At 47.7% G+C, this 23,240-nt stretch overlaps 13 protein-coding genes and 1 non-coding gene across 14 annotated transcripts; 10 read left to right on the top strand and 4 right to left on the bottom strand. All coding sequences in view use genetic code 12, as the record gives it.

The window, feature by feature from the left end:
• Nucleotides 1-197: 197 nt before the first annotated feature.
• CXQ87_000420 (uncharacterized protein) lies at nucleotides 198-785 on the top strand (the record flags this gene model as incomplete). The annotated part of the gene is made up of 1 exon (XM_025478998.1): nucleotides 198-785. The coding sequence occupies one exon, from the start codon at nucleotides 198-200 to the stop codon at nucleotides 783-785; it is 588 nt and encodes a 195-aa protein (XP_025338471.1).
• Nucleotides 786-1,273: 488 nt separating this feature from the next.
• CXQ87_000419 (uncharacterized protein) lies at nucleotides 1,274-1,873 on the top strand (the record flags this gene model as incomplete). Its single annotated transcript, XM_025478997.1, has 1 exon — nucleotides 1,274-1,873. The coding sequence occupies one exon, from the start codon at nucleotides 1,274-1,276 to the stop codon at nucleotides 1,871-1,873; it is 600 nt and encodes a 199-aa protein (XP_025338470.1).
• A 1,183-nt stretch (nucleotides 1,874-3,056) lies between these two features.
• Nucleotides 3,057-4,664, top strand: SCW4 (Scw4p; the record flags this gene model as incomplete). The annotated part of the gene is made up of 1 exon (XM_025478996.1): nucleotides 3,057-4,664. One exon carries the CDS (start codon nucleotides 3,057-3,059, stop codon nucleotides 4,662-4,664), a length of 1,608 nt encoding a protein of 535 aa, XP_025338469.1.
• A 377-nt stretch (nucleotides 4,665-5,041) lies between these two features.
• Nucleotides 5,042-7,267, top strand: CXQ87_000417 (uncharacterized protein; the record flags this gene model as incomplete). Its single annotated transcript, XM_025478995.1, has 1 exon — nucleotides 5,042-7,267. The coding sequence occupies one exon, from the start codon at nucleotides 5,042-5,044 to the stop codon at nucleotides 7,265-7,267; it is 2,226 nt and encodes a 741-aa protein (XP_025338468.1).
• Nucleotides 7,268-7,324: 57 nt separating this feature from the next.
• CXQ87_000416 (uncharacterized protein) lies at nucleotides 7,325-8,185 on the top strand (the record flags this gene model as incomplete). Its single annotated transcript, XM_025478994.1, has 1 exon — nucleotides 7,325-8,185. One exon carries the CDS (start codon nucleotides 7,325-7,327, stop codon nucleotides 8,183-8,185), a length of 861 nt encoding a protein of 286 aa, XP_025338467.1.
• A 603-nt stretch (nucleotides 8,186-8,788) lies between these two features.
• CXQ87_000415 (uncharacterized protein) lies at nucleotides 8,789-9,409 on the bottom strand (the record flags this gene model as incomplete). The annotated part of the gene is made up of 1 exon (XM_025478993.1): nucleotides 8,789-9,409. One exon carries the CDS (start codon nucleotides 9,407-9,409, stop codon nucleotides 8,789-8,791), a length of 621 nt encoding a protein of 206 aa, XP_025338466.1.
• Nucleotides 9,410-11,124: 1,715 nt separating this feature from the next.
• On the bottom strand, nucleotides 11,125-11,481 carry CXQ87_000414 (uncharacterized protein; the record flags this gene model as incomplete). Its single annotated transcript, XM_025478992.1, has 1 exon — nucleotides 11,125-11,481. The coding sequence occupies one exon, from the start codon at nucleotides 11,479-11,481 to the stop codon at nucleotides 11,125-11,127; it is 357 nt and encodes a 118-aa protein (XP_025338465.1).
• Nucleotides 11,482-12,640: 1,159 nt separating this feature from the next.
• On the top strand, nucleotides 12,641-13,267 carry CXQ87_000413 (CCR4-NOT core subunit; the record flags this gene model as incomplete). The annotated part of the gene is made up of 1 exon (XM_025478991.1): nucleotides 12,641-13,267. The coding sequence occupies one exon, from the start codon at nucleotides 12,641-12,643 to the stop codon at nucleotides 13,265-13,267; it is 627 nt and encodes a 208-aa protein (XP_025338464.1).
• Nucleotides 13,268-13,324: 57 nt separating this feature from the next.
• On the bottom strand, nucleotides 13,325-14,128 carry CXQ87_000412 (retromer subunit; the record flags this gene model as incomplete). Its single annotated transcript, XM_025478990.1, has 1 exon — nucleotides 13,325-14,128. The coding sequence occupies one exon, from the start codon at nucleotides 14,126-14,128 to the stop codon at nucleotides 13,325-13,327; it is 804 nt and encodes a 267-aa protein (XP_025338463.1).
• A 107-nt stretch (nucleotides 14,129-14,235) lies between these two features.
• On the bottom strand, nucleotides 14,236-15,882 carry CXQ87_000411 (uncharacterized protein; the record flags this gene model as incomplete). The annotated part of the gene is made up of 1 exon (XM_025478989.1): nucleotides 14,236-15,882. One exon carries the CDS (start codon nucleotides 15,880-15,882, stop codon nucleotides 14,236-14,238), a length of 1,647 nt encoding a protein of 548 aa, XP_025338462.1.
• Nucleotides 15,883-17,356: 1,474 nt separating this feature from the next.
• On the top strand, nucleotides 17,357-18,688 carry AFP99 (Afp99p; the record flags this gene model as incomplete). The annotated part of the gene is made up of 1 exon (XM_025478988.1): nucleotides 17,357-18,688. The coding sequence occupies one exon, from the start codon at nucleotides 17,357-17,359 to the stop codon at nucleotides 18,686-18,688; it is 1,332 nt and encodes a 443-aa protein (XP_025338461.1).
• Nucleotides 18,689-19,050: 362 nt separating this feature from the next.
• On the top strand, nucleotides 19,051-19,122 carry CXQ87_000409. The gene has a single exon. It is a non-coding gene; the product is annotated as a tRNA-Pro (tRNA).
• A 553-nt stretch (nucleotides 19,123-19,675) lies between these two features.
• Nucleotides 19,676-21,073, top strand: CXQ87_000408 (uncharacterized protein; the record flags this gene model as incomplete). The annotated part of the gene is made up of 1 exon (XM_025478987.1): nucleotides 19,676-21,073. One exon carries the CDS (start codon nucleotides 19,676-19,678, stop codon nucleotides 21,071-21,073), a length of 1,398 nt encoding a protein of 465 aa, XP_025338460.1.
• Nucleotides 21,074-21,299: 226 nt separating this feature from the next.
• Nucleotides 21,300-23,207, top strand: CXQ87_000407 (uncharacterized protein; the record flags this gene model as incomplete). The annotated part of the gene is made up of 1 exon (XM_025478986.1): nucleotides 21,300-23,207. One exon carries the CDS (start codon nucleotides 21,300-21,302, stop codon nucleotides 23,205-23,207), a length of 1,908 nt encoding a protein of 635 aa, XP_025338459.1.
• Between the last annotated feature and the right edge of the window lie 33 nt (nucleotides 23,208-23,240).

The following is a 23,240-nucleotide window of genomic DNA, read 5'->3' as shown; positions in this document are numbered from 1 at the left end:
ATAACTACATGTTATGGTAATCCCTCAACTTCAAGTGCTTGAAGAGCCATTGGGAAGTTCTATCAATTAGCATTTACATCTGCTTGCAAAGCTATCAAAATAGAGTGATAAGTGACGGATGACACCATGCAGTCCATATCAACTATCTCACTCAAGACACAATCTATACTTTAAGCAAACCCCAAAGTCCTCTTCACATGAACTACGTTGGACTAAATATTGGCAAAAGACTGCTCAGCTCTATTACAAAATTTGATACGAAGAAGTTCGTGCAATCACTTCAAACAAAGGGCAAGTTCACCGAGGAGCAAGCCGAAGCTGCTGTCAACATTGTCAATAAAGCTGTCAACGATGGTATCTCCTCGATAGCTAAAAACTTGGTCACAAAAGAGACCCTTAACTCGATTGCTTATCAGCAAAAAGTTGACTTCGCGAAGCTCAAAGGAGAGCTTCAAACCATGGACAAGTCCGAGTTCACCAACCTTAAGAAGGAGCAAGAACAGTTGCGCACAAACTTGACCAACTTGCAAAATAGGCTCAAGGAAGAGATTACGAAGAACTCTGCTGGAGTTAGACTCGATCTTAATTTGGAGAAGGGCAGAATCCGTGAAGAGAGTTCACTTCACGAATCCAAGATTGAGGATACTTACACGAGAATCGACGAGGAAATCGCCAACATGCAGATGCAAATCAAGTCTGTCAAGACCCAGGTTATGCAATGGTTGATCGGTGTCAGTTCAGGTACCGCTGCTTTGATGTTGGCCTTTGTTCGCTTCTTTGGCTAGACAAAACACCTACTCCGCCCTCTAACACATCTTCGAGCTTCGCAACGGCACCACAGACCTAGACGCGAACTCAAATCTCAGGATCCTCATTGGAAGCTTGCAGCTATCAACTGACTGAAGCAAGCGACAAAACAATGGCCCATCGGGGTTTCGCAACGCGGAATCACTGTTCCCTTGCCTGCCCTGGTGTTCCACACCTTCACTTTTTGAAGATACTGGGGCAAGCTTCACGAGAATGACATATAGAACTTCTCAGAATGTAGCCAGTGAAATTCACCAAAGCAAGGAACGCCCTAAAAATACGTATTTTGATAGTGATCACGTGATTTTCCTCGAATAATATTACTAGTATTCAAAAACACTAAACACCAGCACATCAACGTCTTTCAAAGTCCACAATGAACGCTCTCTACAATCATGGAGTTAGACAAACACATCATCTTACGCGAGATTTAGCGTCATTGGAAAAAAATCTCCTGACCTCGCCAATGTCCCTTCAGGGATCCATTATCACCTCTCTCACAGCATTCAAGAAAACCATCAAGGAATACAACGACATGATTCAGCAGACTCAGGGCAGTGACGAAAAGCACCGCATACGATTGGACAAGTTCAACAATGAGTTGGATCAATTCCAGCAAAAGTTCGACTCTTTACGCCAGCAAAGAGAGACTCTTCTTCAAGAGAACAACCAACAGGAGCTTATGGGAAGAAGGCATGTCGGGGGATCAGATAACCCGTATGAATTGAACAACCAAGGAAGCTATGGCTACAATCAGCAGCAACAGCAACAGTCGATGTCGTACCTGGAAGGTTTGTACAAGGAGAAGCAATCTCTCTCTAGGGGTAGTCAGCAACTTGACCAAATCTTGGAAATGGGTCAAAGCGCCTTCGAGGATCTCGTAGAGCAAAACGAGACGCTAAAGAAACTCGGGTCAAAGTTCTCGCAGAGCTTGATCACTTTGGGTGTTTCTCAAGGTACCATTCGCACTATCGAGAAAAGAGCCAAGCAAGACAAGTGGATTTTTTGGGGAGGAGTATTGATTTTCTTTGTGATCTGCTTCTACTTGGTCCGCTGGTTCCACTGATTTGCCCGAAATGACAATCCTAGTAGTGATTTGTGGGGTACATCCCAATAGACTTGATCCGTGCATGCGCAACTAGCGAGATACATAAGGTCAGAACCGCTCAAGGGGCAGGGGAGGCGCAGGCACTCTGGAACAATATTATTCCCCGTCCCCTAATTTCTTCATTTCCCCATCCTTTTGCCCGACTCCCTGTTTCCCCAATTCCAGAAACGGTGTTCAAGGAAAACGGGTTTGATCTACCAGATGTCCGATAAGGACAGGGATGGGGTCTCGAAGTCGGTTGGGGCTTGTGCGGTGAGCCTAGCCCTAATATCCCGCGGGGTGGGGGATACTAAGACAATTTGCGACAGATTAACTGAAAAGATTATGTGGAGGCCAAGAACTCAATTTCTTGGAAGAACAGTTCACCTTTTATGACACATGTCTATCGAGGGGAAGGGGGTGATGAGGTCCAACCAATCCCAAGAACCTGCCATTGAGCACAGCCGATAACATCTTCGGTCCCCGATCTAAGCCACACGTTAATGTCATGACAGATAGTCGAGACGTTAAGCCTATCTCAATGGCAGAGTACCAGTTGGCTTTGCGCAGAAAAATGTGTCAAAATGCGCAGAACCCGCCACTGATCTGCCCTAAACAGGCAATTATCGAAGCAGTGCGCAGGCTCCCCGAGCCCGTACAAGGCGTAATGGCAGGGTGCAAGGCGCGGGCACAGCTATGAAATTTAGCCTAAAGCAGGTAAAGCCTACACTTTGCATACGGGAGATAGGCTTTGTGGAACCGACGGAAGCCAATGCCTGACTTATGCTCGAGCTCAAGCATATCACTTTTCCCAAATAGGCAGTGGTAGTGCACATGGACTTTGGCTGCGAAATCTGACTTTTGCCTAAAGAGGCATTACTATTACATTTGCTAGCTCAAGACAAGCTTTTCGCTGCTGGGATGAACCCAATGCCGCTTCTGGCGGTTGCAAAAATCCGTCTTTTGCCGCAGCTACTATATATCCAAAGCATTTGCCCCCTCCGCTGGAGATCTTTCTCATCTTCATCGCCCTTCCTTTTCGGTTTTCGTCTTTCTTACTTCGTTCCACACTTCAAGCCATTCTTTGGTGTTTCGTTTTCGTTATTTCTGTCTGTTGACTTTATACCTTTTTACTCCTTTGCGAGTGCCCAATCCTTGAACTATGAACTTAAAGCTTCTTGTGGTGGCTGCTATGGCAGCTGCTGCACCAATTAAAGAAGTGAAGCGTGACGACGACGTTACCTTGACAACCACTGCCAATATCGGCTGGGCTGAGCTACTCGGTGGAAGTGCAGAAACCTCTACTGCTGCCCCTGCTGCTCCTGCCGCTGACCCAACTACGACTTCTGAGGGTTTGTTTGCTCAGTTTTTCGGTGGAAATGCTGCCACCACTCTGACTCCAGCTGCTGCCGCTACTTCAGCTGCTGAGACTACTGCTGCAGCTACCACTTCGTCACAAGGCTTTTTCGCTCAGCTATTTGGTGGCCTGGCTGCAACCTCTACGCAGGCTGCACCAGCTGCTGCTTCCTCGACTGCTGCTGCCGCTTCTACCCTGTCGACTGGTAGCGGCTCTGGTGGATTTTTCAATTCTTTGCTTGATATTTTCAACGGCGACGGTGGCTCATCTTCGTCATCGGCTACAGCTTCCTCCACGTCACAAGACTCGGGTTCATCCTCCTCTTCCCTGGGTGGATGGTTCTCGAACTTGTTTGGCGGTTTGTTCGGAAACTCATCTGGCTCCTCCGACTCATCTGGCTCCTCCGACTCATCTGGCTCCTCGAGCTCTGCTGGCGCTTCCTCCGCTTATACCCCATCGCTGAGCTCGAATCCTTTTGGTGCCGCAAGCAGTTCGGGCAGAGATACCCCCGGCTTCACCGAACCTGTGACCGTTGACGGCACTGGTGATGGATCAGGCTCATCTAACCCCGACTCGCTGAGCGCTGATATCGCCTCCAACTCCCAGGTTGCACAGGTGGCTGCCTATGCTGCGAAGGGTGGTGGTATCACTTACTCGCCTTACACCAAGAGCGGCCAGTGTAAGAGTGCCAGTGAGGTTGCATCGGACATCTCGAAATTGAAGGGCTACGGCCTCATCAGACTCTACTCTGTGGACTGTTCGGGTATTAAGAATGTTGCTAATGCTATCAGCTTCTCCCAAAAAATGTACTTGGGTGTGTGGTCGATTGACAACTTGGACAACGACTTGAGCCTGTTGGCTGAGCAAGTCGAGTCAGGCTCTCGTGGATGGAGTGCTGTTCACACCGTTGCCATTGGTAACGAGCTTGTTAACGCCGGCACAAAGACAGCCACCCAGGTTGCCAATGCTGTGAAGGAGGCTAGACTGTGGTTTAAGCTGAACGCTCCTTCTTACTCGGGTTACATCGTCACTGTCGACACCTTGGCTGCTGTGATGAACGACTCCTCCATGTGTGACATTTCCGACTACCTCGCTGTGAACTGTCACCCATATTTCAGTGGCATTGAGGCTTCAACATCTGGAACCTGGTTGAAGAGTCAGGTTGCCTCTTTGAAGAGCCACTGTAACAATGGCAAGGACATCCTCGTTACTGAGAGTGGCTGGCCTTCTTACGGTAACACGGTTGGTGATGCTGTGCCTTCTTTGAAAAACCAGTTTGCCGCTGTGAAGGATTTGGGCAATGTTATGGGCTCTTCGGTGATCATGTTCACCATGTATAACGACTACTGGAAGGACCCTGGTAGCTGGAACGTTGAACAACATTGGGGCATTTATGGTGACCCCAATGTTTAACCCAGCGCTTCACGGTTCCGCCAGTAGATTTACTGTAATTAAAAATTGATGTACCATTAACGCACAGCTTGAGTAATTTTTAAAGAGGTTGAAGTTTTGAGTAACTCTTGTACTACACGCAATCTTATAACTGACTGCGAAAGACGTGGTTCAACAAGCGACCGTTGGTAACTACGACAAAGAAGAAAAAAGCAATTATGATTGACGCTTTTGAACAAGAATCGAATATTTCTATTAAAGCTATTTAGATGACGAAAAATTTTCAGGAAATCTTCCACCAGTATGAGTCTCGTCGTGCACCTCCCAAATGTGTATACGCACCATCAACAAAATCCATAACAATTCTTTCAGCTGCAACGGTTTGTCTGCAATACGCCATGTCGGACCGTGAGACGAAAAAACTAGCCACTAGGCTCAATGGATTTATTGAATCCGTTTATCTGTTGAAAAATAACGCCGGAATATCAATCGCCAACGATTTTCACAAGCTTCCTCCAAGAACAGGCTCCGACTACTACAAGGTTATCACCAGGCCCATTTCCCTCCACATCATTGCTAGACAAGTGAAACGTTTGGCCTACAGAGATGCTCAAGAGTTTGTGCGTGATTTGGTGCAGATAACGTGGAACGCACGTCATTACAACGAGCCAGGCTCTCAGATCTATGAGGATGCGTTGATTTTGGATAACTACATTAAAGACACGGTTATCCCTCGTCTCGCGAACGACAAAAATGTAAGTCTTCAGTCCGGAGTGCACTATCCTGACTTGGGTCCTTTGGATGACTACGACCACCTTGCGTTCGATGCCGAAGGTGCCAGCGCTCTGCCTTACTTGAAAAATGAGGAATACGAGGAAGATGACCATGCCTCACCATACCAGACACATCACAAGGCCTCTTCCCATCCACCCAAGGCTGCTGAGGGCGGTGTTAGACGTGGACGTCCTCCCATTATTGACAAGCCTTACGAGTCGAGAATCAAATCTATCCTCAAGAACTTCAAGAGAGTGCGTCACCCCGACGACGAGAACCTTATCCTCACAGCTCACTTTGAAAGATTGCCCGACAAGGCTACTCCTGGTTACTACGAGATGATTATGAACCCAATCTCGCTCCATGAAATCAGAACCAAGGTGCGCTCTAGAAAGTACCTCAACGTACAACAATTTTTGGATGACTTGAATCTCATGATTGGAAACGCCAAAATGTTCAACGCGCTGGATCCTGCTATGTTGAACGACGTGCTTATGTTTGAGAAACAAGCCTCTGACATCATAGACAAGGAGATGCTGAGACCAGAGAAGGACTTCATCATCGCCACTAATTCAGGATCTGACGGTCTTAAAGTTCCCATTGATTCCGTCACAGTCAATGATCACAGCTATAAAGTCGGTGACTGGGTGCTTATCAAGAACCCCAACGACGCCAACAAGCCTACCTGTGGTCAGATTTTCCGCTTGTGGTCCACAGATGGCATTGAATATACCAATGTGTGTTGGTACATTCGTGCCGAACAGACATGTCATCGTGTCGACAGGTTGTTCTATATGAACGAGGTCTGTAAAACAGGCGAGTACAGAGACCACTTGGCCGAGGATATTGTCGGCCCATGTTATGTGATTTTCTTGACCCACTACCAGAAGGGTGACATCCCCCCTAGTTTGCTCCCTCCCGGCTCAGAATGGTTCATTTGTGAGTTCCGTTACAACGCCAACAACTACGTGTTCAACAGAATCAGAACGTGGAAAGCCTGTTTGCCGGACGAGATAAGACACATAGACCAGCCCATCGTGCCCATCAATGAGCCAAGAAAACTCATCAAGTACGACTCCCCCATCAAGCATTTGCTCTCGTCCAATGCTTATGACGACATGCCTGCTGCTCCTCCTCAGCAAGGCCCAAATCCAAATGGGCCACCAATTATGGGCTCGGTGTATTTAAGACCACCATTCTACAACGATGAGCTTGGTCAGTGCTCGACCTCGCCCAACGTGGCTCCAGCTCCGGAATTTGACGACCCAATGTCTGGCCGTAAGGCTTTCATCTTTACGCCTGTCTCGCAACTTAAATCTGTCACTGGCTCTGGTATCTACTCTTCTTCCGGTACACGCTCTGTGACGGTGAACTACATCCCAGGTCAAAATGATGAAATCGCCAGCGGCTACCAGCAGACTTCGTCCAATGCCACACCTGGCTTCGACAGCTACAGACAGCCTTATACACCACAACCACCACAACCGCCTATGAGCTCGTACAAGCCTTACGTGCCCAAGTACAGGGCTGACTCGCCAGCTATCAGCTCGCGGGCCACGCCGCCAGTTGGCAACGTCAATTCTCCTGCTGCCCTGGGCTACCACACATCTACGTCAACGTACTCCGCAGTGCTTCCTGGTGGCGTTGTTTCTTACGTGGAGAAGCCAGCCGAGGAGGGAGAAGAGGCCGCAGACTTGACTGAGGTCAGCCGAGCAATTGTCAACTTGAACGGACAAAAAGTTTGGTTCAGGGCGCCACCCACGCTTGTAACCTCCAAAACCGTCAGTGAAGTTGGAAACAGTGCAGAGTATTTGGCCTGGCAAATCAAACGCAAACTCGAGCAAAGCTAGGGTGTGTGTATTGCGTGAGAGTGATAGCGAGCGCGAAGCGATGAAGTTCAACACTCCATGCTTAAACAAGCCAGTGAGTTCCAGGAGTGCCTACGAAAGCTGAAGCGCATCGTTGCGCTTGTCGGCGCTGGCCTTTCTGCGTCGTCGGGGCTTCCTGTGTTTCGAGGCTCTCAAGGGCTCTGGAAAAACTTCAATATGATTGACTTGGCCACACCAGACGCCTTCTACATCGACCCGGGTCTCGTGTGGCAGTTTTACGCATGGAGACGGCACGTTGCGCTACAAGCCCAGCCCAATGCTGGCCACCGGGCGCTAGCAGCACTTTCTCACGATAACTCACGAGACTTCCTTACCATCACTCAAAACGTAGATGGGCTTCTGGCGCGCGCAGGCCACCGCCAACGGCACCTCTACGAGATCCACGGCTCCCTTTTCGAGCTACGGTGCACGAGTTTCACTTGCACACATCGAGAACGGAACTACGAGGACCCGCTCACGGAGGCCCTCAACCAGGAAGAGGAAGAAAAGGCCAATCTGAAGGCTAATGTCGACACAGGAGAACTGCCGCAATTTGCACCCACCAAAGAGCTTCTGACCGAGGAGCTTCCGCTGTGTCCCGTTTGCGGGACTCTCATGCGTCCTGGGGTAGTGTGGTTTGGCGAGTCGCTCCCGTTGCGAGCTCTCGATGGCATTGATAACTTCCTAGAGTCTGGGCCTGTGGACTTAATCTTGGTAATCGGCACGAGCGGCACTGTGTACCCGGCCAATGGGTACGTGGAGCGAGTGCGTCAGCTCGGCGGGAAAGTGGCCATCTTCAACACAGACATCGAAGAAGAGGTGTTGGCCGGGCAGGTAGCGGACACTTGGGGATTTCAAGGCGACGCTGCTGAAACTTTGCCTCAGATGTTGCAAGAGTGACGGTATGCGGTTTGCATCGGCGGGCATAAGCCACAGCGAGGGCTTATCGGTTTCTCCAACGTCGCGGGGCGATGCCCCTGAAGCGAGACATTCCTTTCGGCCAGACCCATTGAAGTAGTAGAATGGAGCAGACCGTCAAATAGTATACATACATAATGGAAAAAAAGATAATGAAAGATTTGCTTGGAATTAGCAAGCTACGGAGTTTGGGGTATGTACTTTGTGCATTGGCTTATCAGTGGCCTCGCCCGCGAAGGCCTCTATCATGCCCAGCCTGCTGGGTGCAAACGCACCATCAAAATGCTGAGAAGTCGTGGAAGTGAATATAAAAAAACGGTAAATGAACATGATGTGGATGTGTCGTGGGTATAGTCAAGAACCTCGAAATGAAGTATAGGGGTAATTGAGGTGGTAGCAACGACTTCTATTGTAAAACGCTCTTGGCAACACGGTGAATGTGGTCCAAAGCTGCCTTATCTGGGTAGGAGGGTGTGTGGAATGCGCGCGGTGGCTGCAAAAAATGTCTCTCCGCCTGGTTGACGGTGGTGCCGCGACTGAAAAAAAAAAAAAAAATTAGGCAGCGAAATAGGAAAAAAAATAAAGTTAGCACTCCATTTTGTAGCGCTCAAAGGCGTCGTCAAAAAGACCACGGCGGCGGCGAGGCGACTTGCTCTTGTAAAAAGGATTCCCCACGTTCGGAGGCGTCCTGCGGTTCTGGGGCCGGCGCAGCGCCTTGTGCACTAGAGACAGCGCCAGAAGCAGCCGCTGGAGCGTCCTCGGAGTGTCCACCACGACAAACAGCCGCCCGGCCATCTCCACCGTGAGCCACTGGCACTCGGGCGCCAGAGCGCGGTGCACCAACCCAGGCCTCACGTTAGCCAGTTCGTCATGGTCCTTTTGTAAATTACTGGGCTCGTCGTCAAAGGCGATGTTCAATTCCTCGATGTCGTGCAGCCCTGCGGCCGAGGAATTGTGGGTGCTTTCGTCCAATGGACTCAGGGCGCCTTGAGCCAATGGGTGTGGTTTGGCCGGCGTCGCCGTATTGGCGCCAGCGTGAAACAAGTTGTTGTCGTTTTGCGAAGACAAGAGCGGCAGCAGAAGTCTCAGCGGCAGTTCGGGAGCAGGCCCAAGGCCCAGCAGAGCCATCTTTGCCGTGACCTGGTGGTAGCTTTCGAGGTAGCGCAGGTCAAACTCGTCAAGCGCCTCCTCAAGGTTGATGTTCATAGCAACGGGTGAAGGGTGCGGCGAGAAAAACGTAGAACGATGATGCAGCAGATCCACCGTCTGGAGCGGGAATCCCAGGCCCTATATACTTTTGAGAATGGGGCCAACTGCACACGCGCCACGGGACTTTAGAGGCTGGACGCACTTCCACTGCGAGCTTTGTCTGCGCGGAGAAAGTGGTCTAGGGAGCGAGCGCAAGAGAGCGTTTTGCACCGTCGATCGCTGCCGGCGACAGATTAGTGATTTTGGAAGCGGCTTCGCTGGGGCAAAAGGAATCATCAAGATTCACTCGAGGAACACAGCGGTAGCACGGCGTGCTCAATGCTTCGGTGCTTGTTCGGCAGCGTGCCGGGAGAATTTTTCAGGCTCATTCCGGCCCAGGCACAGGCGCCATGCCACAAAGACAACGCACCGGGCCAGGACCACGATTCACAAGCTCGAGCACCTTGCAACGCCAGGCACCCCGGGCCCCGCAGGTCATGAAAGCAACACATTTAAACTATTTTTGTTTATTTTACACAATTGGCGTTGTTTGGAGAATTGAAGAACAACGCCGCCTTCGCTACTTTCCGCTGCCATGAGCCAATAAAGGCCCCTATCAAGGCGCCGTGCGAGCCCCAGCAGATGCGGCCTAGTCTTGACAGCCGCGAACGCAGCCACATCGTGCGGCCAGGTTCCTCAAGCTGACACCCTCTCCACGGAGGGGCTACTGAGCCCCGAAACAGGTACAAACGTGAATTTTTGTCATCGAAGCTTTTCCCCATCTTGTGAATATCCAGCTTTTTTGTGGCGTTGACGTGGCTGATAATGGCTGCGTTTACGCGGTTTGCGCCAGAGAAGCTTTGTGCTTCGCGCGGCGACGCTGCTAGTAATTAGGGAGATTCGAGACACCCGGACACAGCGCATCACACAAGACAACTAATTACAATGTGAGCAATTTGGCCAAGTCCGGATGTGGAGTTAAGAGTGGTGGTTCCTTGATTTCGATCAGGTTTCTTGTCACCAGATAATTTCCGGCTGCACAGTTTCTTTTCTGCCTGGCGCCAAAGCAGCCAGCAGTGGGTGGTCCCAGCTGAGCCTAGATATCCAATGCGAGTGAAAAGTGGAAATTATGCCCGGGTCGGTCGCACCAACAATGGGCACTAAGGTATTGTAGCGAAGCTTGCAAATCTTTCCGTCTTGTTAGACCAATCGCTCGGCAACCCGAGCTTTTGTCCTTGCCCCTAAAAGGTATATAATGGCCCGGGTAGGGCGAAGAACTCATTACGGGCCTCCAGCCACACCTCCCAGACTGTACCTTAACGGTCTGGATCCTCGGCGCATGTATTATTCGCCTGAGCCAGTCGGCTTCGTCGAAAGGTTCATGATTGTCGTGTGTTATGCCGCCACGGCAATTTAATCTGAGACGCCCAGCGCGCCGGACCAACGTGGGAGTATCTCCCTTAGCTGCTTGTCGCCGCTGTTCTGTTCAGGCAGCTTAATGCCGGATTTATGATTGATTCGGTGTGGGTTGTGCTACCATGTAGCACCGTGCCGCTAGGTGCGTCTGGCGGAACGGTCCAATTCGTGCGGTCCAATCTGAATCGCACTAGGCCCACCGCCGTACCATCGCATTGGACCCACGCAGTTTCTCTCACACCAGGCCTACGCAACTCTCGAACTAGTCTCGCACTAGTCCATCACCTTTTCATCGTATTGTTTTCCTCGCACAATGCCTACACCGCCTGGTGCGCCTGATTCACCCTCACATCGTTTCGGGATGCATCATACGTTGGTGGAGGTGCACTGGGCTGTTCCGGTGGCACGTATGTAAACACCCCGTTGTTGTTGGTGTAGTTCATCGTTTCGTTGTTGACCTGAGTCATGTTGGGTTTGTATCCTGGTGGGAAGAAATCGGAGTTCTGCATTGGCTGGTTGTACTGGGCCTCCAATGCCTCTCTGGCTAACCTCGCCTGACGACGACGGTAGTAGACCACCAAAGAGCCAATCACAATCGCGGTAGCGAGACTCGCAGCAGCAATGCCAATGTAAGCTCCGGTGCTGAGACCCGAGTAGCCGTAGTAGTAATACATTTTTTGTTGAGAAAAAATAATCCCTGGGGAGGGCCTGCCTTTATAGCTCCGGCTTGGTGCAGGAGCCCCTTGATCAGATGGTCCCAAGGTGGCTAAATCGCAGCTTTGAAGCATTTTGGACGTTTTCAATAAGCTGCCTGAAAATTGTGACTCATACGCTTGGTTTTGAAATTTTTAACCTCCTCAATCTGTGTCATACTCATCAATCCTTGTTCGCAGCCATCTCGTATTTGCGTGGCACTGCACGCCTTCAGCCGCGCCAGTGTCGCCCTAGCCGCTTTCGGTTAGTATCAGATGGCATCAAGAATCCTTGGCGAGATGAAGAGCTGTTTTTGACTAATGATTGAAGAGAAATAGGGGTGGTGTTTGCAAAAAGCTTTACTTCTGGGGATTTAGGCCAAGTATACTGGAGAGCGATAGCCTAGAGTTGGTTGGCATGGGGTGAGTAACACCACCTGACAGCCGAGCTGGGGGCAGGCTGATGATCCGAAGTGCTCGAGCTTGCATGTAAAGAGTAGTGACGCTGTAAGATGTGGCGAGATCGCATGGAATTGAAAACATCCGGTATCGGCCTTATTACCTCGATTGTGAATTAGAGCATCGTTTGTCTCACTCTTCAGCACTTGAGAGGAGTCATATTAGGAATACACCTCATCAGCTCAAGTTCAAGAACACATTGGCCTTTGTTATTAGATCTCGGACTTCATTTTTCCACTCAAGGCTGTAATCACTAAGAACGGCACCAGTGAAGCTTCTGTAAGTGCTCACTGAACACTGTTCGCTGAGAACATACATTAGCACACTATAGGCAATTTGAACCATCAATACTATAAATAGAGGCTTGTTTTACTTTATCCTCGACCCATTTCCCGTATTTCCTTCATTAGGCCTCGATCCTTGTCTTCAACTCTGCGTTGCAAAACCGGGCACAAACACCTCTGGTGAACTCTGCACCAATCAACAAATTTACCACCTCAAAATTTATAAGTTAGCGAAATCAACCCATATTCCTTTCAATTGCCGAAATTCCTTGTCGGATTCTACCATAGAAGAAGCCTTTCGGGTCAGGTCACGTGCAAGTATCAAGACTGAACAACTTCTCTCACTTCCCTACACCATCAAGCAGAAAATGGGTACGTTCAAAACACAGCATTCCAACATGCCAGCCGCCACTAACCCTGCAGCCGGACTCCCTCCAGGACTTCAGCCGTCCAGTAGCACGAATCAAAGTTCCGTTAATAATGGAAATCAATCAAACGGAGCAGCCGATATCGACAGCTTCGGCCTCAAAGGCATAGTTCTGCTTTTAAGAATGGACCAGACAGAGCAGAACCTGTTTGCATATGGCCAGGACATCCAGCTTCTAGGCTTCGATTTGAATGATGAATCTAGCATTTTGAAAAACATGGCATCTCCCTGGCAAGAAACCAGCAGGACGGAAGTTGAACCATACTTCCTGTTACCTGAATCCATCCAGCTGTCAACGATAGTGCCACCACCTGAACCCTGCGATACAAAGATTCTGTCATTCGCCGACGAGACGCTTTTTTACATTTTTTACACGAAGCCTCGTGACACTTTACAAGAATACGCTGCCCGAGAGCTAGTCGCCCGGAATTGGCGTTACCATAGAGATATCCAAGTCTGGCTCACCAAGGACTCAAACGTGGAGCCCGTGCTCATTAGCCCAGACGTGGAAAGAGGTGTTTACATATTTTTTGACCCACACAATTGGGAAAAGATCAGAAAGGAGTTCGTTCTACATTACTCCTCCGTGCAAGCTTAAACTGTGCTTTGATAGGATGGTTCATTCATGCGCTTCAATGTATTATTTACGTGACATCTATTCTTTTTGGTAGATGACCTTGTCCACTTTCACCTCATCGTTGATGTAGGTGTAAATGTAGAGTGTACACTTGGGGCCTTGGGTTTCCAAGAGACAGAAGGAAGGAATAGGCTCATTGAGGTTTTCAACCTGACCATCTTCCTCATTGGTATCAGATTTTTCATCGTCTTTCTTCTCCTCGGGCTCGCCCTCTTTTAGGTCATCCTTATCATGCTTATCTTCCTCCGATTCCTTTGTATCCTCGGAATTATCTTCTTGCTTGCTTTCATCCTTTTGCTCTTCCTCTTCTTCATCAATTTCGGGCCAGCCAAAATGAAACGCTCCGCTGGCGCTTCCCGGATTTATGAAATATTTGCCATCCAAAGTGTATGCTTCAACTCTATGAGTTCCACCCCAAATCAAAATGTCAACATTGATCTCCCTTGCAAATGCTAATAGTGACAATGGATCGTTTCTCGGCATTATTTGGTGTCCATTAGTGAACCCTATGCGAAAGTTGTCCAACGTAACCACCTTGTACTGAGGTAACGATGCATAGCTGCCCAGTATGTGTTCCAATTGCTGGCTTACAATACTAGCATCATCATATTCTCCTTGCACTATATGTAACGAAGGGGATATGTTGTATAGGAACTCGAGGGTCTCTTTAGACTGGGTGATATTGCCTAAGCATACCACCTGCGAAATTCTAGGATTGGACGGATATTTCCCAGCATTGGGCGCTAGAAGTTTAAGGAATTTTTGAGGAATGCCCGGCAGCCTGTCTGGAACAAAGATATCTCCTATAGCCAATGTGAACATTGCGGAGTACTGATAGTATTTGTTACGTTTGATAGTGCGCGCATAGTACAAGCTAGTTCGAAATCGGCCATAGGCCATTATAGTCAGTAAGTCTAAACAAAAGATAATTAATGGTTTGCTGTAAGCTTTTCCAAAACCTGTGGATAGGTGCGGAAGATTTCGTCGAAACGGTCTCTGTTGGTCATCTGGAAAACCTCGGGGTCCTTGGCCAAAGCGACGAAGAAAGTAGATACACCGGACTCGAGCACCACGAGAGAAACACGGGTGATTTGACCACTGATCAAGAAAGTAAAAGCAACCATTGGGGCGTAGTAAGCGCCCTCGCTGTTGTATGCTGGAGCAGTGAGTCTCAAGTAAAGGTAAGTGAACAAGGCTGAAACATAAGCGGTGAACATGGCCCAGAAGTTCAACGAGGTGTTGATGAAACAGTCGTTGATCAAAGCAGTCATACCCTTGTTTCTGAGCAAGTCAACAGTCTCACGGGCAGACTTCAAGAATGACTTGCCGTACAAGCCGACGTAGACATAAGCGTAGTGGTTAAAGTAACGGAAGGCCCACTCGATGAAACCAACAACGAAATTCAAGATAAGGAAGCCACAACCTGCGCAGTTGTCCCCACTGGCAAAAGCGTTACTCTTAAGAATCTCAATGATAGCTCTAAGCATCTGAAGGATAGCCACTGTGAGCGATCCGAAACAAATAGAACCAAAACAGTATGTCATAGCTCTCTTCAAGGCACCAAGAGCAGGCCACTTGGGCTCACCCTGATCAGAGCCAGCCAAGTAGTAACAGGTACCGTAGATACCAACAATTGTAACATGGATAACATTCTTGATCACCTCAGAGATGTAATAACCAGCGAAGAAGACGAAGACCAAGACACCGATAACTTTACCTTGAGAACAGCCACCACCGCTCACATCACAACCAGGGTTGTCTTCAGAGGGGTTAAACTTAACGTAGGTTGCAACAATTACCACGGAAAACAAAGCACTGAAGGCACCGCTGATGATAGTACCAAAGAAAGCGACTGCCAAGGACGACTTGTATCTTCTCATGACATCAATTGAAATCTCTAAAACACAAGCTGAAAATGGAATTCTATGACGAGCACTCCAGTAGCACCAAGCAGAAAGAAGCGAGAAAAGCAAGAAGACAATACCGGCTGACCAGTAACGCTCCACGAAGTAAAAGATGGCTGTACCAATACCTAGCACAACATTCATGATAAGACCGAGAATAATGAACCATTTGGCCTGGTAACGAGCCAACACAAGCATCAAGATCGAAAGAACCACTGCAATGACAATGGAGAAAGCGAACATGATGATGGTGTTACTGTTGACCGTGAAAGTATTGTCGTTGTCGTAGATGGAACCACCCTGAAAATCCCAGGTCTGCTTCAATGCTCTAAGAACGATAACTGCAACGGCGATAAAGCCTGCAACTGTAGCGATGAAGAAAAGTGTGAAAGGCCAGTCGTTGACCTTGGGCTTGGTGACCTTAAAAGCTTCATCAAAGTTCTCCGATTGATTTGGCTTCTCGGAAAATGGTCCATTGCTCTGTGCCTCCTGGTCGTAGCCCTGGTTGTATCCTTGATTTTGTTGATTGTATCCCTGATTTTGGGTCTGATTATAACCGCCGTAGTGCTGATACTGCTGATTTTGGTTGTACTGCTGATTGTAGCCGTTTTGGTCGTTGAACGGGCCACCATCCTGCTGGGGAGGCGGTCCTGAGGGAGGATTGTAGGACATATCAATTGAATTGGAGAAGAGAGTAGTCTCTGTTTTTCAAGAATTCTGAGTCCATTGCTGTCCCATCATGCGCCCGGCACACAGCCTGTCGAAGCGCAGCGTGCGTCAAGCATTCCTGACAGAAGAAAACGGGTAAACAACGGAGAGGGGGGTCTTGGGAAGTTAGAATGATGAGCTTTGATCTTTCAAAATATAGAACATTGAATTTTTTTCTACGAACTTATTGCTCCCTCTTAGCGCAAGCGCTTATTGCTCCTGAGCCAAGCCGATGCTTCGCATTCGCAGCCATGCAACGAAAAAGCGACGATCAAATGAAGGAGTGCGCCGAATTTGAATAATTGCTTCCGTGGTTTAGTTTCTAATATCCTTCTGAGTTTGGTACTTCAACCGTTCGGGCAATGTTTGTTATTTTTTCGGCACCGCCGTGGCTATCGGTGGTGAGGCTGAGTTGTGGGTAATGACGTAGCAATTGCACATGGGGCAGGACCAACAGGCAGGAGCCAGAGGGTTGGAAGATTCACTAACCGAGAAAGAGGATCAATGGTGATTAAACTTTGTGCTTAGAGGAGATGATTCCATTTTATTCTTCTCTTGTTCTCCAAGTTGTTGTTCGTGGGCAACTCGTCAATTGATGTTTTGGTTTTTGTCAAAATTGGGCAAGTGTCTGTGATTTTCGCAACACGGGTTGAGCTAAACGTTCTACTATCAGAGGAAGGGGCGATAAATAATCACAAAACCAACATGCACTGCCAAAAACCGAATGACACATTTTTTTCGTATCTCGAGATAATAAATCCTTGATTTTAAGTTCCAAACAAAAAGTATGTTTAGTTGTTTCTTGCGCCTCTTGTGAGCTTGACTGCCTTCAAGAACGTTTTCGCATACTCGCAGGCTTGCTTTATTTTAAGCTATATCCATGAAGTAAAGGTTTGGAGGCAACTTTCCATAATCAAGTACTTCCTATAACCCTCGCAACGTTTTCCGAATCACAGCAAGCCATGGTCTTCTTTGCTTCAGTAACACTTCACCTGACGTAATGACGGGAAAACGACCTTGCGTCTTGAGATTGCCATTCGGGCTCATTTAACACAGCGGACATGCTATAAAGTCTCGCATCTCCTCTTAAAATATTCTAGGGGCTTTCATACAACAAGGTCAATATGGACTTCAACCCGCACATGATAGAGCCGATTGTAGTATTTGGGAACCGAAATTTTATCTTGTCTCCTGGGTGCGGCTGTGTGGATGCAAAAGAATCGTCGCATATCTCGCACGATGCTGCAAAGAACAATCATGATAGGAATTCCTTACTGTGTAGTCTTCCACATCACTCTATGCGTCATTTATCATATGAGTCAACCAATTTCCGTTAGCGGCTACAATGGCACTAGTTCGCTTCAATTCCGTTAGCGCACAACGGAATTCTAAACTCTCATCGTATCTTAAACCCCACAGAGTCCTCCCATCACCCCCCATGCTTCAACTTCTTCTCTTAATTGCACTCGCTGGGCAAGCATTAGGATCGACGATTCAAAATCCAATTGACCTTCTGACCCGAAAGTCATACATCGATGAGATCTATGGCGATTTGGTGGATACCCCAAGCTCAAGAGACTACAAGTCTCAATTGTTGAGTCCCACCTTCGAAGATACAGAGCCTGAAAGCTACTCTCAGTATCATGATCCAGAGTACCTAAGCAAGGCTCTGCAGAGAAAAGCTGCCCACATTGGCTTCCTAAGGCTGCGTCAGCAAATCGACTACCCAGATGATGACGATACTCTGGACCTAGCTGAATACAACATGTTTGGTGGAATAGTCACATTCGCTGGGTATCCCACATTCAATTGCTTTGACCCGGAGCACTATGAGAAACCCATTGACATCGCCATAGTCGGTGCCCCATTCGATACGGGCGTTTCTTACAGGCCCGGTGCTAGATTTGGACCTGATGCTATAAGGCTGGGGGCCAGAAGACTAGCTCATGGAGGTGTCAACCCGGCGAGAGGGAGCTCCAGAGACTCACCTTTGGTCGACATTGACCCGTACAGAACTGATTTGCATGTGGTAGACTGTGGAGATGTTCCGATGACACCGTTTGACAATCGTATAGCTCTTAACCAACTATACAGAGGCCAGAGAGCTATTCACAAACACATCAGCGGTGGAAAGCCCAGAATCATCACAATGGGCGGCGACCATACTATCACGCTTATGGCATTGAGGTCGGCTTACGAGAAATATGGCAAGCTTGCCGTATTGCATTTTGATAGCCATATCGATACTTGGAACCCTGAGAAGCTCGGTGGTGGTGTCACAGATTATATGTCCCTCAATCACGGAACCTTTTTACACTATGCTGCCGAGCAAGGCTACTTGGCTAAGGATCACTGCTTCCACCTAGGGATTCGAGCACCTTACATCGACAGCAAATACGATAAGGCTCATGATAAACAGTGTGGATTTGACTTTTTCACGGCCAGAGATATTGATAGCTTGGGGAAACAGGCGATTGTTGATAAGGTTAAGGAGGTTGTTGGAGACCTTCCCGTTTATATCTCCGTTGACATTGACGTGTTGGATCCATCGCATGCACCAGGAACAGGGACTATGGAAGTCGGGGGATGGACAACCAGAGAGCTACTCACAATTTTGGACTCCCTTGACGGCCTCAATATTGTCGGAGCTGATGTCGTTGAGGTGAGTCCACCTTATGATACAAACAGTGAAGTGACAAGCTTAGCAGCCACAGGTGTGATTGACTCAATTCTTGGACTTATGGTTTACGATATCCAAAAAGGCAAGTGAACTGCTTCAGAAGGCTCACTTCAACATACTTTCACTACATCAGACTCAATAAAATTTACAAGTCGCGAAGCAATTAACCATGTTTGTAGTTCAATCGCTGCAACTACTCCGTGCATTTATTATATTCGCCGCAGACGTATGGTCCTAGAAAAGAGCTCCCTTTTTCGATAGGATGAAAGTTCTCAGCATAGAGTAAGCATAAGCAAAGTTGAGTTACACTATTCACGAATTTATCCATGATTTCTATCCAACCATGTCCTGAAGTTTTGCAGCCATTGTTAATATGCAGGCATAAAGACCCAGACATCTCACATTAGGCTCAGCGCTTATGTCTTGTTGTCGAGCTTGAAAGACGTATTCAAGGGCACGTGGTCTAGTGGTATGATTCTCGCTTAGGGTGCGGGCGGTCCTGGGTTCGATTCCCAGCTTGCCCCTTGGATTTTTTTTCGGTGCGACTTGTGTGTAGCCGAGCAAACGTTTGTCTTTGTACCAGTCCTTATTATTTTTTTCTCACTGCTGTGGATTTGCCTTTTCCCGAGCTCGGATCCGAGATAGATTGTCATATACCTGACAATGCAAAGCAATGATCACGTCTCGTAGTGGGTTTGACTTGCATGTGTATCGCCTAAAGGAGTGCTGCAGCCCCTCGGACCGAAATGAGGCTAAAGCGGAATACAAAGTTAGACCCCGATCGAGCAATACTCAGAACTTCGGAAACAAATGGGGGTTCATTTTCAAGCTATTCAAGCTTCACCCCCGTTACAATTTAATCCTATAAAAAGTAAACTCTGAATTAAACAGGTGGAGTAGTCAATCTGATTGAATTTTGTGGCTGCAAACGGCGCGCCGATTAGTCAACTGGGCCTGCGCAGGTTTTGACAGATGCTGCAGTCCCTGCAAAATCCGAGCCGTTTACATTTTCTCCACCACACTTTTATAGACCAGTTTCTCCTCAAAGTCTTATGGCTTCTCCTAAATCATAGAACAATGTCGAGCCATAACGCTGAAGAGCCACTTCCAGAGCAATACCAAAGCCCTCACGAGATTTATCCTTCAGATCTTGAAAAAAGCCCCGATTCGAGTGACTCAGATGAGTTCGATATTCCTGATGGAGGTTATGGCTGGCTTGTGGTGCTAGCCATCTTCCTCATCAACGCTAACACATGGGGAGCCAACTCTGGCTTCTCTATCTACCTTGCCCATTATCTAGAGCATAATACCTTCTCAGGTGGAGATAAGTATGACTACGCATTGGTTGGGGGTTTTGCCTTTGGCTTGGGGCTTATTTTTTCCCCCTTGATCAACAAACTACACGGAATGATTGGAACGAAGCCTACCATCATCATTGGATCGTGTATTCAGTTTGCCTCCCTCATGATGGCGTCCTTCGCTGTCAGTCTATGGCAATTGTACTTGACGCAAGGTTTGCTAAACGCCATTGGATTAGCAATGGTGGCACTTCCAGGGTTTGGAATTCTTCCACAGTGGTTTAAAAAGAAGCGTGATATTGCGAGCGCCATCGCTGCTGGTGGCTCGGGTGTGGGTGGTACCATGTATAATTTGGGTATGCAGAAAGTGTTGGAAACAAGAGACGTCTTCTGGGCTTTGCGTGCTCAGAGTATCATTATCTTTGGTCTTCTTTGGATCGCAATTTTTCTCATTCGTTCAAGAATGAAAAATAGCATCGAAGTCGGCCTTTACGACACCCAGTGTTTGAAGTCAGTGGGTTTTTGGATCTTGGTGTGCTACTGTATCACATGTATGCTTGGATACGTTATCGTCTTGTACAATATGGCTGCCGTGACCACGACTTTGGGTTACAGCGCATACCAGGGTTCAATCGCCGCTGCAATGGTCCAAGTGGGTTCCTTCTTCGGCCGTCCATTGGTCGGCCTAATTGCACAAAAAATAGGACCAGTCACTGCAACACTTTTAGCATACATTCTCTGCGCCATCTTCACATTTTCAATGTGGATTCCTGCCCGTAACTTGCCCACCATATATGCGTTCTGTATCATAATGGGAGGCCTCATGGGCACAATTTTTGCCACAATGCCACCAATTCTTGGCAAGCTTTTTGGCTTAAGGAAGGCTGCCACAGCATTTTCCATGGCATGGATATTTTTGGGTCTATCCGGTATCGCGTCTCCCGTCATTGGCCTCGCGCTTAAGAGACAAATCGATGATCCAACCGCATACGTTCCATGTGCCATTTTTGCTGGCTGTGGTTTCACCGCTTGCTCTTTAACTCTTCTTGTCATGAGAGCATATCTATTAGCGCGGATTAAATTGGCTGGTCCTCTAGACCACGATCAAGGTCATATGCACATCATTGTGCCTTTTAGCGAACCATTGAAGCATATCCTTGACTTTGCTCTCGTTTGAGGTAAGTTGAGTTATCATATATTCATTTTCAGGAATCTGAGTCAGGATATAGATCGTAATAAAATTACAGTTTTAACAAGGTGTATCACGTGACAATCAGACGATGACATTCCTGCATTGGATGCTCCATCTCTTCCCTCTATCGCTACAGACAAAATCAAACTCTGGGTATCAATTCTTGCTGGGCATTATTCACTGATTCCACTTAAGATCCTGACACCTCACAATGGAAATTCCCCTGTCTGAGCTTTCTCCGACGTCAGCGAAGGTGGAGCCGAAAAGCTCACCTATACCATCGAATGCCTCCATCGAGAACCAGAACGGGACACAAAGTGGGCTACCAGAGCAAATGGCACCATCGTATAAGCTGGAACTCGAAAGAACACCAGAACTCTTTCAACAGGCCATTTTGGGTCCGGAAGATGCTACGTCTAAACCACAAGCCATGGAAGTGGATAATGAACTGCTGATGAGGCTGTCTGCTGATGAGGTAAAAATCCTCGAGAAAACGGATTTGACTACTGCGGCTCCAAAGAGCACAAGGATTATAGTTAATGCCGGCTTCAATGGGAGTGATCACATCTCACAGTTCAAGAGTGATCTAAAGCTACGAGGTGAGGAAAAGATCACAGAACAATCGCTTGATGAGGAAGTGCCCCAGGGAAATTTTGACTACGTTACCATCTGCATTGAATACGATCAAAACTTTACGAAAAACCTAAAAAGCTTGGGTGAACTTTTCAAGAAAGACTTCGTCAAGGACGCCAAGAAAGTTACCTATCACATAGACTTTGATAGTACAAAGAAATGGGCTTCCATATCTGGCGATGAAAAAGAGCAGTACGTGGAGTTTATTGAAGACTTGAGCCAAGCGGCCGCTGCGAAGGTGACCCATTGCTCCCTTATTCACAAGTATGATCCAGACACAGTATTCGTCACCGAAAAGGACCAGTTGGCGGAGCTTGGGCAAGAAATCCTGGGTGATATCAATAAGTGGACCAATCTTAAAATATTTGACTACGGGTTGAATTGTTTGCGTTTCTTTCCTGGTGTTAGGTTCCCAGACAGCCTCGAGGTTATGCATGTTGGAGGCGGGAACTCCCTAGAAACACTTGCAGGATTCAAAATTCCTTCCAGCCTTAAGGTGCTTGATGCATCAAGAAGTCTTCTCTCAACTATCGACTACATTTCATTACCACCGACCACTGAGCATCTTCTTCTTTCGGACAACAGAATCTACTTTTTGAATTATGCCGAGTTTCCAGTCCGCCTTCAATCGTTGGATCTTTCAAACAATCGCATTGACCTGTTGAAGAACATTAATTTCCCAAAACATCTTCGTTATTTGTCAGTCTCCAACAATCCAATCGAATGTATTAAGGGTGTTCGTTTCCCTGAAAGCATCGAGCACCTTGACCTTTCTTGCATACCAAATGAGTCAATGACAGGCATTAAATTCCCAGATCTGACTATATCGCTCAATCTTCAACAGTCAATGACAAACACCAGAGGATTGAAGATACCTCCATTAGTGAGAGACCTCAATATGTCTGGGAATGGTGTCAACAGCATAAACCCATTGAAACTTCCCAACTCAATCGAAAGTCTTTTCTTGACAAATAACAACATCAAGACACTCAACAAGGTTGCATTCCCTAGCTGCTTAAAGGAGCTTTATTTGGGGAACAACATGATCACAACGCTCAAAAACGTCCAGTTCCCTCCCACACTAGAAATCTTAGATCTAGAGATGGACCCCCATCTAGAAGAGAACGAGAAGTTCATCACGTCCATCAAAGATGTCATTTTTTCTGCTCACCTAAAGGTACTTAATCTCGGATATCATCTGATCAAGACTATCGAGTCCATGGATTTCCCATATTCTTTGGAGGAGCTTAAATTACAGTACAACGACTTACGGGTTTTCAGAAACGTTCGCTTTGGACCTAACCTTCGAATCCTTGACCTCAGTGGAAACCAGGATCTCTATAACATGGATGGAGTGGTGCTTCCAAACTCACTAAAAGAATTCAGAGTACCATCAGTGCTTCTAAACAACCTACCTTACGGACTAGTAGAAAGGGTTAACAAAGGAGAAGTGAAGCTTACGAAGTCAATGCCATATACGATATGATGTGATGCGTTTTAAATATACAAGGGATCATGA

This window comes from Candidozyma duobushaemuli (genome assembly GCF_002926085.2).
Source record: "Candidozyma duobushaemuli strain B09383 chromosome Unknown A_B09383, whole genome shotgun sequence".
NCBI lineage: Eukaryota > Fungi > Ascomycota > Pichiomycetes > Serinales > Metschnikowiaceae > Candidozyma > Candidozyma duobushaemuli.
The sequence above is the reverse complement of the archived record's forward strand: the minus strand, read 5'-3'. Positions and strand labels throughout refer to the sequence as shown.